Source organism: Acanthopagrus latus, chromosome 17 (assembly GCF_904848185.1).
Source record: "Acanthopagrus latus isolate v.2019 chromosome 17, fAcaLat1.1, whole genome shotgun sequence".
Lineage (NCBI taxonomy): Eukaryota > Metazoa > Chordata > Actinopteri > Spariformes > Sparidae > Acanthopagrus > Acanthopagrus latus.
The window spans coordinates 20,047,155-20,060,363 of NC_051055.1; the positions used below are offsets into that span (position 1 = coordinate 20,047,155).

Below are 13,209 nucleotides of genomic sequence, written 5' to 3' on the forward strand. Positions count from 1 at the left end.
TCCTCTGTTGGCAGTGTACTTATTGTATGTGCTGCTCTGTAAATATTTTTCTCCTTCCCTCATCCATTCATCCATCCACACCCCCCATCCTTCCTCTCTCCCCCTCTCTCTCTCTCTGTCTCTCTCTCTCTCTCCTCTGGTATAAAGGGAGCAAACAGACTCCACCCCCTCTCTCACCCCCCTCTCCCTCCCTCTCTCGCTCTTTCACACACACTCATTCTATCTCCCTCTTTCATGCTCTCTCCCTCCCTCTCTCTCTGTCAGTGTCATTCTGTAGTGGAGATGTGGAGTGTCTTTCTGTCTCTCTGTTTGTTCCTCCAGCCTAATTCAGCAGAGGAAGGTAAGGACTAAACTTTTTACTTTAATTTATTCACCTTGCGTCTGCGATTGTGCGCATGTGTCCGGATTGGAGAGTTTGTTTCGCGATCATGCACTCGTAATGAATCCACAAGTGAAGGATGCACACTCCTGTGCTAGCTCTCTAAGAATGCGTGTCGCTCTCTGGGAAAAGTGTGTAAAAACTGTGGCACGTTAAGGCCGCAGCACCTTGAGAAACCTCAATTTTGGAGCACTACACCTCCAGTTTGGGACCCCCTGAATAACTACCACCTTTTTCCCCTGCCCACACAGCCCCATGTGTGTTAGTTTTGCATCCTTTTTTATTGTATGTGAAAGCATCTGTGTGTGTGTGCGTGAGGACTCCTGTGTGTGCCCCTGTGCCAGCACATCATAGGACTTTGTTGGCATGGAAGTGCCAGGTGCATGCCGGGGCCTATCAAGCTCCCCCAACAAAAGAATATGGAAATTAGGATGGAGACAAATGAATGATAAGTTGCATAACCCGTTTCTCTTTGCCTGTGTATTTGGCGACCCCCCCACCCCCCCGTGTCACTCATGATCTCACGGATGTGACAGCCGGAGACCCCTGCCCCCTCTCCGCTGCCGTTATCTGTGCCTGTTTGGCTTTTTAATGAATGCCTCTCTGCTTTCAACCCTTTACACTTTCTCTGCATACATGGAAATATTAAATGTCTTACAAAGTGGCAGAGTGTGCATGAGAGTAAGGACTAAAGAGAGAGAGAGAGAGAGAGAGAGACTGTCTGGAGAGGCTGATATTTAAGCGAGACTTCCATGAAGTGTTTTGCCACTTCAGAGTGGGCTGACTTGAGAAACCTCACGATAATGTGATGACTCAACCTGCCTTTTTACGTGTGTGTGTGTGTGTGTGTGTGTCCATACGTATGTATTCTTTAAGGTGCGTGCATGCTTTGCTGCCTGCCTATACATAGCTCCTCCATCCTGTCCCCAACACTTGAGAGGGTTTCAGCCGTCACTCAGCACGCAATTACATTCAAAGGATCTGGCTGCACGTCGGAATGAGCTGCACCTGTTCACGCTCATCTCCCACTGGCTTTAGTTTACTGCGAGGTGTGTGTCAGTTATAGTCTATAACAGAGGTAACTTATATGTCAGCCTCATGCCACATTATGTGAGCGGTGCTTGTAACAGATGGCCTGGACTAAGATGAGACAGAATGACAGAGAGGCATAGAGGCTGCACGGTGTTACTGGCCTACTGACTCTGTTTGTGTAATTGAAATAGAGCTCTTCGTAATACAGTATTAACCCAATAGCATGGACGTTCATATAAATCCACATAAATTGAAACGTTTAGTTATGTCACGGAGGGAGGATTTGGCGCCTGCCTTGGCTGTGATGGCAGTACATGACGTGTCTGTCTGGGCTGACTAGCAAACTGATTTGTTTACTGTCTGTCTTTCTTTTGTTCGTCTGTCTGCTGCTTTTGGAGTATATCTGCGTATACACCACTAACAACGCGTATTTCTCGTCTGTTTTTCTCCCACAAATCATAAAGAAGAGCGTCATTTTTAGCCTTCATTTTGAGCATTGAAGAGCATAAAAGCTAGTTTGCCACCTCGACACATGCAGACAAACTGCAGAGCGTGTGACTGACAGGGCTTTTGATTTGTCACTCTCTCACGCTGCCTGTGTAAGTGTTGATGCGTTCGCCCACATGCATTGTTGATGTGAAGCCACATGGCTGGGCCCTGAATTGTTGGATCCATGTTGAGGATTGCATGTTCACACTGAAGGAGAGGCCTATGCAGGAGGCACACCTGATGCCCCTCCAGCTCTTTTTGTCATGGATGAGTGCAGCTGCAGTGATGCTCACTGAGCCAGGCATATCCAGAAATTAACCTTGTATCATTAGTGAAACTTATGTCATACCCTGAAAGGGCAATCTAACCTGGTTTGTCAAAAAGACAACTGGCTGCACAAACTGTGGCCTAAAGTGATTGCCATTAACAATGCTGATAAAAAACAAGAATGACTTTATGGATAAAAATTTAACCAAGGTAAAAAGGTGTTATTTGCACTTGTGAAAAGTAATAAACTGTCACCACAATTGCCATTAATTGATCAATCTACAATTGATAAAGTTAGTTAGAATAGTTGCAACTGTAGTCTTATTTAACCAACAGTTAGCAAGCATGTTCTTTAGGACACATAAATGCTACAATACTGACATTTTTTTTATGGAACAAAACATGAAAAGATGTTTAGTAGGGGTGTGACGATACACTCAGCTCACGAGACGAGACGAGACGCGAGATTGGGTTCACGAGATCGAGACGAGACGAGATTTTAGGAAAACCACAATGACAAAATATATGACTGGACCAACAGACTTTTATTTTACTGAGTTGCACAAGCATTTTGAAATGTTTTATTATAACTTGCATGCACCAAGTATTAAAGGTAACAACATGCTGCAACTACACAGTCATGTTCTTTTAACTGTTAATAAACTTATTCTTTCACAAATTGAAACTAGAACTAAAATTTATAAAAGTTAAAACAATAATAAAAAAATAATAAAATTGAATATTTCCTCCTTTTCTTTTCAAAGTGCAAACAATATTATGTGCAAAACCAAATCATTAACTGTCAATACAGAGTGCAAACAAAGCCTGACCAAGTGTAACAACATGCTGCAACTACACAGCCATGTTCTTTTTTAAGAATATTAGCATGTCCACATTGTCTGGCAGCAGTTGGGATCTTTGCGCATTGACTATGTCTCCTGCTGTTGAAAAGATGCGCTCACTTGGAACGGAGGTAGCAGGGACAGAAAGGCACGCTTTGGCAAGGTGAGACAGCAAAGGATATTGGGAGCAGTGTTGTTGCCACCACTTAAGAGGGCAGCCACTGAGAGGGATAGAGGCCTCTTTTCTGTAGTTTTCAACTTCCCTCTCAGCCTGTTTTGAACTGTTGGACATCTCTGGCTCAGTAGAGAAAGAGTTTCCTAACAGGTCCTCAAGTGCTGTCTTTTTGGGAGTAGGTTCTGTCACTTCGGGCTCATCATCTCTCACAGCCTCCTCTCTACCATGTGTGGGACAGTGAGCTCCACCTGCTGCCCCTTCTTCCCTCTCCTCAGCTGTGGTCTTTAAACAGAAGAAACACTGGTGTTAATTTTGATAAGCAGCTAAGAGACACACACACACAGATGTCACATACAGACACAGACACACACACACACACACACACACACACACACACACACACACACACACACACACACACACACACAGACACACTTCATCACTGATATATATATACCTGTTTTTGCAGCAACTGTTCTGCCTTGTTCTGTACCCTCAGGAAGACGGCCTCACACTGGTCATGGTCTAGCTGAGGTAGAGTCCGGAACCTTGGGTCCAGTATCGTGCACTCCAGCAGATAGTTGAAGGCATCCCCACTGTATCTGTTTGCAATATTCGTGAGGATTGCAGTCTTTGTGTTGGCCACAGTGGTGGAATCTCCATCATTTGGTGTCATGTTCTGTTCAATCATGCTCTTAAGTGGCACAATGAGAGACACTGTGGGACTCCTCTCCTCACACAACACTGTGGTGGCTGTCTTCAAAGGATGCAGCAGCTTCACAAGGTCTTCAGCATCTCTGACATCGCAGCTGTCAAGTGTATCAATACTTCGGGCGTTTTGTCTTACCTCATATCTGCTGCGATAAAAACACCTATGTCTCTTGTTATTGTTGTGGCTCTGGCGCTTGACTGTGGAAGTTGAGGTCCGAATGCATTTGTCAGCGTCGTCTGGCCTGTTAGTGTTTTCTTCACAGGTGCAGAAGCTGATTTGAGTACCGAGCTGTGGTGGTGCTGCATATGACTCCGCATCGTGCTCGTATTACCCGCGGTGTACGGCATTATTTTCATACAATGTTTGCATATTGTCTGTGTTTTATCAGTCACTCTACTGCCATTTATCATTTCCGCCGGGTACCCAAAATGCTGCCAAACAGACGATTTAAAAGTGGCGGGGGCATCTTCAATGGTCATACCGGTATTTTCCGACGTCATTCTGGCTGCTTGCTGTTTCCCCTCCTTCTCCTCCTCTTCTTCTTTTCCTTCTCCTTCTTTAGGTTCTGGCAGGCTAGACGTAGCAAATGCGCATTACTTCCCCCACAGGTCACAAGTAGAAGCACAGCCAGTCAAAATTCTCTGGTAGAAGCAGAGCCAGCTTCTCTGGTAGAGGTACAGGGGTAGAGGTTTGCATAGCTCACAAATCTCGCGAGACAGATTTTTAACGCGACGAGAAATATCGTCGAGTTTAATCTCGCGAGATCTCGTGGCACGAGATCTCGTCACACCCCTAATGTTTAGTCTCTGTTGACCATGGACCTTATTTCAAGCATTTATCCAATCCATTCAAAAAACCCCACTGACTTTAAGGCGAGGGAGCCAGAAGTGCAAAAATGCCAACTTCATTCTTGGTTTTAGGCCTCGTTCCTGCAGCACCCTATGTAGGCATCATGGCTGATGATAGCAACACTGGGCAGAAAGTAAAAATAAAGCAGCATAATTGAGATTAGCAAGGGCAAAATAATTGCTGAATTACAAATTGTAATCCATTATAAATCCTTTAGTAAGTCTACAGTATTACTTATCTCACCTTATTACATTCATCTTGTGACTCTTCAACCTGTCAGTGCTCACTGGTCGACACAGTATGTAATGGAAAAACTAATTTGTCTCAAATCAAGTATGGCATTTCTGTACTTCAATTTTTAGTAACTAATTGACTGAAATATCTACTAATACAGCTAAATCTGTAATAAACTAATCCTTAACCTGTCCAATTCATCATTGTTGCTGTAATCAAGGAAATAAATATGTAATAATGTATCAGTCACAGGGACCATTTTCTGCACAATAGAGTGTGATACACCCTGGCCTTTGATACACTTGATCATACTTCTGTACTTCTACTTAAGTTGTACTTAGCAGGATTTACTGTCCATCACGTGTGATGAAGTCTCTTTACAGGTTAGTAATGGAGCTTAAAAGTAATGAAAGGATCTAAATCATCATCAGTCATCAGTCAGATAACAAAGAAAAACACCAGGCTCCGTGGCCTGTGCTCGAAGTATTACTCATCTTGACTTCGAGCCATGTTTACATTCTCACTTTAAGGTCATCTGGGCCATCTTTCCTGCCATCACATGCCGTCTGGCTTTAACAGTATTAATTAAGCTGATTACTATCCTTACCCGGGGTGAAATAAGCCGCCTTTTCAGGACATTACGAATTAGAGAAAGTGTGATAAGAAAATAAATGGCATGCTCGTCACAGTGGGAGTGCAGAAGGACAGATGCCACTGACAGCCCTGAAAAGCTTCCTGTCCTTGTGTCTCCTGCTTGCATGTGCATCGAGCTGCAGAGAGAAATCACATGCTGGTGAGAAGTGGAGGATGTAGCATCCCCACCATTGACACAGCAACACTTAACTGTGACCAAGCACTATTTTTAGCCATGTTTTTGCATGTCATTTTGAAAAGCAACATAATTTTCTGTGGCTGTTGAGAGCTCTGTAATGACATTAGGCCACTTTTCCTCAAATGAATCACATATCTGCCATTTGTGATATGAGGGGTTGAAGCCCTGAGGCAGCCGCAAGCCAAGACTATCTGCTTTGAGTCAGTCAGTGTTGTTGCAGATAGCATCACAGATAATGTGCCCATGCAGACAGAGAAATGAGTTAGAGCCAAAATATAAGTGAAAGATGAACGCGTGGTATGGACTGCTGTGACACGGTGGAATGTAGTTTGTGGTTTTGAGTTTCACATTAAAGCCACACTTGGCAGTTTTGCGTGTTGGCATCAACTGAAAAGGGCGAGAGCCACATTTGATTGTTGAAGGCTTCAGTGTTCATAGGCGACGCAATGAGATTACAGTAAACTGATCTTCTTCCCAGATTCACATTCCTTCTTAGTGGCTGTTGAGGGTGGAGATGGTGATGAAAATGTGTTTGGAGCAGGTTCTGTCTTCATTTCTATTGAGGAATGAACTTTTAAGCGGGGGGGGAAACAAACGGCTCAGCCTTAACACCATTGAGGGGTATTTTTCCACAGGATTTTTGGCCAAATGCGTTTATTGGGTCTCATGACTGCCTCTTTCATGACAAATCCAGGCCTATCGGGGCGTAAAATACAGTACACATCCAAAGTGTTTCAACAGTTTTGTAATCCTCTGATCAAAAAAGAGGAGAGTGAAGTGTAGGAATATCTGAGTAAGTACAAGATTTTTTAAATCTTTTTTTATTTTTGGGATATATACTTAGATGCGCTCTTGCGGAAAACTAGATGAGAACGTTGATGACACATTTATGTATGTACCCTTAATATGAAGCCAAGAACTGTTATGAATAATGGGAAGAAGTCTGAAGAGGCCAGTTTGTTTACCAGGGAAACTACAGCTCACAAACCACTTTATCAAAAACCACAAGAGAAACACATAAAGACACTCTAATATGAGTTTGAGTCAAACATAGAGAACACAGCCAATCAGAGGCAGAGAAGTGAGGGTCAGTGGGATCCATAATAAGGTGGATGAGTCCAGCTAATTTCTTGCTAAACGACAGCTGGCGTGAGCTTTCTTTTCAATCAACAGACATGAGACTGGTGTCGACATTCTCATCTATAGACGACAGTATACACGGTCAGAACTACCTTTCCAAAAGCCAGCGGTCCAGTTTTCACACCCATGTCACTCTGTGATTTGCCTGGAGGTGTGAAAGTAAACTGGATTTGACCTTTTTTGTCCACTTTTCATTTGAAAATGCTTCCCAGTAGAGACTGTCTGAGAATGTCTGTCTGTTATAGGTGTTTTCACTTATATTTAGTCAATATCACTTGTCCCCCTCTCTATTATAACTTTTAACCTCGCCGTCAAGTGTAGCTCATTAAAGACAGCATGTCTTTTTCTAGCAAAACAAGTATATTTATGATGTATTTCCAAAATGTTGAACTATCTTTGAAGATGTAGTTACCCAGCCCCATCCCCCAGATGATTACCCAACCAAGTCTCATATTTGCTGTCTTGTAATCAAGGAAGAGTCAGTTTTCGTGAAATATCCTCCTACCTGTGCCTGTTGCTGCCTGTTCAGCGACTCATAGCAGACGTTGCTCTGTCATCTCACCTGGCTTAAGTGCTGTTTGTTGCAGCTGCACTTTCATTCAGCTTAACCACGGGAGAGTTTTTTGATAACTCCCTTTGACATGTGCATACATATTTCTGGAATCGCGTTAATCCCCCTGCTTCCTTCCTCCCTCCTTCCGCTGTGCTCCTCCTGCTCCGTCTCTGTCTTGGCGTATCACTCTCTCGCTGTGGTTGTTTGTAATGATGGTTTGGTGTTTGGCCTTGTCCTTGACTGACTGTCTGTGGGTGGGAGCATCTGGAGCGTATAAAGAATGGGTGGAGAGATGGGTGGATGAGTGGACAAAAGACAAAACACGATCTGACCACTGCCGAGAACGCTTGCAGGCACTGTGGGAATTTTTTTTTTTGCCGAAAATGTGTGAGTGTGTGTGTGTGTGTGTTCCTGAAACTTGCGATTACCTGTGAGCTCAGTGGCTCTGCGTGCGTTTACTTTGGTGTTAAGGCACATTACACGCTCACACACTAACACCCCTCTAGCTTACATTAATATTAACACCTGAATTCTTTGCAGCGTGTCAGGGGAGCTCTATTGCCTGGAAAATGTGCGGCAAAGTAGCGTACATCTGCCATCAAAGAGGCGCGACGTGAACAACAGCACTACACTTAGCGCTGGAGAGTGTCGATGCATGCATGGCCACACAGAGAGGAAAAGTGTTGGGCAAAGAGAAATGGATGGAGAGAGTGGAGAGAGGGTCACTCAGCTGAAGTGAACACTCGAGCAGCGGAGGGGACAGTCATGAACTAATGCAGGTCACCTCTGCTCGACAGAGGAGAGCGTTTACACCCACGCCAACGAGCGAAAGAGAGGGGGGAAGAGTGAAAGAAGCACATTCATATGCACAAACACAACTTCATCCTCCTCTTGTCGTTCCTGGTTCACAATCCTGCCTCTTTCATTCTATTGTCCACCCCTTTTTTTTCTCCATCAAAGCTCTTCCCAAACAAACAGCAGATCCGACATCAATAATGGAGCGCAGCGTATCTCCTTATTTAACATACAGAGAGGCCTGCCCTGCTGTCACTTTTCAGATGAATAATACACAGAGGGGGAAGAGATGAAAGGGACAAGGGACAGGATGGAGGTAGAAAAAAGGGGGAAAGGTATCGAGTGCAGTAAGTAAAAGACCTGAGTGGAGCAGGAAGACGTGAGAGACGCTGTGCATTAACTCAGCACTCAGGCCCAGATTGCAGACTCAGCACTTCTCCAAACTGTCAGGGACAAACTTTGAGTGTCTCGGCTGCTTGGATGGACCAATAACAGAGATGCTGTTGCGTCTGAGAGTTAAATAAAGGGGCTTTTACTGCCGAGTGGACCTGCCAGCAAACGTCCCTCTCTTTTGTTCAACTTTGTCTCACGCGCGCGCACACACAGACACACACACAAGATCCAGTCATGCTGCCTCGGCTCGAGCTAATCCTTGAAAGGTGTGTGTGTAACGAGGCACTCTGTGCTTATCTTAGGATGCCGCGGTGAATTATTCAACACGCTAATGTCACGCAATGAGACATGCATGAAGCTCTTTGAACACCCCTCCATGTAATCCTCATGTACAGGTTTGTCAGGGAGAGAGAGCGGGGGGCGACATGCCGACCTGTGGTCCCCAAAGCCCCACTACAAGAAATTAAACAGTAGAGTCATAAATATTCATGTCAAAATAGTTGGCTATATATTATTAATAGATGACTGTGCCCTGGAGCAGAGGGTTAATTGAATTTGGGATGACACATTTGCTGCACTTGTGTGTGTGTGTGTGTGTTTTGTGTGTGTGTGTGTGTGTGTGTTCTTATCTGATATAAATAGGATGGTGCTTAATGAGGTCACAATACATATTTGAGTGAATGCGCACGTTTCATGCGTGACTTGTTTATATATATGATGATCATTTATTATGTTGACAAATGAGAGATGTTTTTGTGGCAACAGGCACAGAGCTCGGAAACCAAAAGGCTCTTTCTATGTGATCCCACACACTGACGGGCGTTTTCTACTATTTTTGCCCAACCCATTTTTATTAATGAGGGTTGGCTAATAGAAACACGGGAAAATTAACAAAAGACAAAAGACCAAAATTATCATAAGGTTTTAAACGAAACCTCTCTAAAACTGTTTCAATTTAAACAGAACATAATAACCTGAAGGATTTAATGCGGGTCTGGTGTACGAGGCTGCATTAGTTCTTAGTTTCTAATGAACTGGCAACAGGCTGTATATCCTCTGCGGATGCATCATGAAAACAAAGCAGGAAAGGTATGTCACTAATGAAAATTGTCATTCTTCTGAAAGGCTTTAGACATCCTGGCTTGGTGGATTTAGTGTTTTCCCTGTAGCTGATTTTATCCTGATCGGCTCTACGATTCCAGCGCCAAGCTGTCCAGACATACGCTGCACCAAAAAACTATTTATTTTGATGCCTGTGGTTGCATATAAGCCTTCGCTGTCACACTGCATTTGTATTCTTTTCTTGATACAATTCGTATCACTCCAAAATCCTGGAGGACTTCCATGGAAAAATGTGTGAATTTTAGTAAGATTGACGTAAAGACAAGCTAGTGGGTGAAAACAGATAGACAGACTGGAGGGGAGGGGAGGCGGGGGCTTGTAAAAGAAGAAAAAAAAAGAGGAGGGAAATGAAGGATTGGAGGACAGATTTGCTGGGTCTCCATCTGTGAGTGTAATCCTTAAAAAAAAAATCTGTTTACAGCGCCGTCACAGAACAGAGAGGTTGGGGGGGGGATTTATGTCATAAGCCACAAATAATATCAGTTTCTTACTATTTGATTTATTAAGGAGCAGGCAGGCAGAGGGACATGGAGTGTGTGTGCACAAGTCTGAACACCTGAGAAATAAAAACTGAGCTATCTCAGTGGGTCACCAGTGTTTTGGGTACAGAGACAGGGTACCTTTTCAAATCCCATCCTGTGTGTGCGATGATTATGTAGATAATACATCTCTGTTGCTCTTTGTCTGGTTGTCAGAGAGAGGGAAAAGAGAGAGCCTCCCTTTTCTCTGGTGAACGATTGTGTGACATGAAATGGAAACGAAAGCATTAAAATTGGATGACAACAATAAGAGGAATTATTTATTTGTAAATAGAGGCGGATGGCTGCTTCCTTCCACGATGCTGCTGTGTGTACATTTCTGCAGCCCTTCAGGTGATTAGTGTTGTGCGTGATTGAACGAGGCACTGTGTGTTTTTCTCCATTAGCTCCATCTGTGTGCGCATCCTAAACCTAAAGTCTGATGTTTTTGCCACCTCTGTGTGCATGACAATCTTTGGCCGGGATTCAATCGGCGTCTCCACACAACAGAACGGGGCGCAGACGGTGCCAGACTGAAGGAACGGCAGCCACCACGGTTTTTGAATACTAATGGAAAATTCAAGGGCTTCAGTTTTGTGTGGGAAGCTGCCATGTGTCAGCACGCAGCACTCAGCATTAAAGTCACTGTGTGTGTGTGTGTGTGTGTGTATGTGGGTGTGTGTGAGAGAGAGAGTTCTTTGCCAGCTTGCTTTTTAAAGCACTTAAACTGGAAAGCAAATTATAGGAAAATACACTTAGACGTAAAAAGTCACATGCTATCCTTGCGCTTTCACCGTCATAGGACATGTGCAAATCCGGAAAACCCAAAATAATAGAAAAACCAACACTGTACGTATACTGTAGTGGACGAAGGTTCTGTTTTGGCCAGACAGCAAGAAGCATCATCTTGCTGAGTCTTACCCAATGTGACAGCTACTGTAATGGCCTTTAAAAGTTGGAAAAGTTGACCTTTAATCAGGGTGTCCCATCAGGTCAATCAGTTTAATTTTTTAAAAGCCAGAACTTTGTGCCCAAATGCATCATCACTCACGATCAGTTATGAGATTTGACGGGTGCACACAGCTGGAGCCTTTTCCTGATTTTATTGCATGGGGGAGAAAATCAAAGAGAAATGTGGAAAAAACCTGGACCGGCTCCACGAGCGGTAAACCAGTTTCCAACCACTTGTGGTGTTGAACAAAGGAATCAAAATGCTGTTCTGTTGTTAAAGCTATTACTTCACAGAGTTCAGCTCAACTTCAGCATCAGTGTTTCATCTCCGGCATCACAAAATCGCGCAGTCTGTGTGAGTCCATCCTTGAGAGACTCTCGTGATTACAAATTCGGCTTCACACTCGCTTCTCTTTTTTTAGCACTCTTTCTGTTTAAAGATCCTCTGCTGACATGTTTTGATATGTGTGTAAAGTGCTGTGCTTTGATGAATAATGTGTGGTTTAAAAAAAAAAAAGAAAGACAAAAAAATCCTTAAAATTAGATCTACTCCTTCTCACTCATTAAAAAATCCTGAATTCAAACAAGAAGAACAAGAAGAAAAAAAAAATGTTTTTGGATGGAAAGAGACTTTAAACCCAGCAATCTGCAAATCTTGTTTGTCTGTGTTCTCATACATTGTCTTTGTCTCTGCTTCCTCACCTGCCAGTGATGCTGCTGGACACAACGGAGTCTACCTCAGAGCTCGGCTGGACCACCTATCCAGACACGGGGGTAAGCGGCGAGCTCGCTGTCGATGTGTTATGCAGCTGTTTGAGCGTTAAAGCAGTCCTGTTGGGAGGCTGAAGGAATGTGCTGCACACATGTGACACATGGTTTTGTTTAAAGTGTAAAGTGATCGCATTGTTTGTTGGGCTTTGTGGCGTAACTCTAATGAGGGATTAAACACATGTACAGAGTACAAAACAGAAATGACTTGTTTGGGAAGAATTAAGTTGCTAATGGTTGTCCTTGGTGTAGGGTTGCGACTAAAGCTTATTTATTATTCATTGATTTGCTCATTGTTTTCTTGATTAATCATTTGGACACTAAGATGTCAGAAAATAGTGAAAAATGTTCATCACCCTTTACTGGAGCCAGTTTTTGTCTGACCAACAACCCAAACTCCAAAGACACTGGATGTACTCTAATTAAACCGAAGGAAAAGAGCAAAGTGTCACATTTCTGAAGCTGAAACCATCGAATGCTGACATTTTAGCTTGAAAAATGATTTAAACTTAACTTTCATTATTTCTTGATTCCACTGAAGTGGTATGAGCACCAGCTGCCTCCTGTCATAAAGATCTTGATCTGGTTGATGATTACAGCCAGTGACAGAAAACAGCTAAGACATTTACTCAAGTACTGTCCTTAAGTTCTTGTGTACAGTCATTGGAGAACTTTTACTTCATCTGTGTATTTTTTATTTTAGATTTCTTAATGCCGTTACTCTGCTATTTTGTGACTCATACAACCTGGATAAATCGGAATCCGACCCTGATACAGGCAGTAAGAATGACTATCATAACTATATAGGAACAGACAGTGTTTTTTGCTGATGGTCTCATTCATGTAGGTCAGAAAGAAATATCAGAATTAAACTGAGAATGTTTCATAACCAGTGAAAAATTCCTTGTTGTACGTTTTACTGATTAATACTTAATCCAACAAATTACAAATGAATAAAGTAGCCAGATACGGTTTTGGTGTAGTTTTGTTGGGGATGAGGAGAGATGATGAATGAAAATGATAAGTGTTTATGGTAAAAGGTCCCTTGTCTAATTAATAAGTTAATTCACTCACATATGTTATTAATTTAGGAAAAAAATACTGTTTATTGACTTGACTTAAAGCATTAAAAATTATTTTGAGCTAAGTTGTCAAAAA

At 43.0% G+C, this 13,209-nt stretch overlaps 1 protein-coding gene across 5 annotated transcripts in view; it reads left to right on the plus strand.

Moving 5' to 3' along the window:
* Positions 1-13,209, plus strand: part of ephb6 (eph receptor B6) — a 48,928-nt gene that overhangs the window by 1,722 nt on the left and 33,997 nt on the right. For 2 of the 5 annotated variants that reach the window (XM_037074861.1, XM_037074863.1), the window contains exons 1-2: positions 253-340; positions 11,993-12,057. In XM_037074861.1, the coding sequence (XP_036930756.1) occupies positions 283-340; positions 11,993-12,057 (123 nt within the window). In that variant the 5' untranslated portion in view covers positions 253-282. Of the gene's footprint in view, positions 1-251; positions 341-11,992; positions 12,058-13,209 lie in introns of those variants that run through there. The other 3 variants (XM_037074865.1, XM_037074862.1, XM_037074864.1) reach the window with 3 other exon arrangements.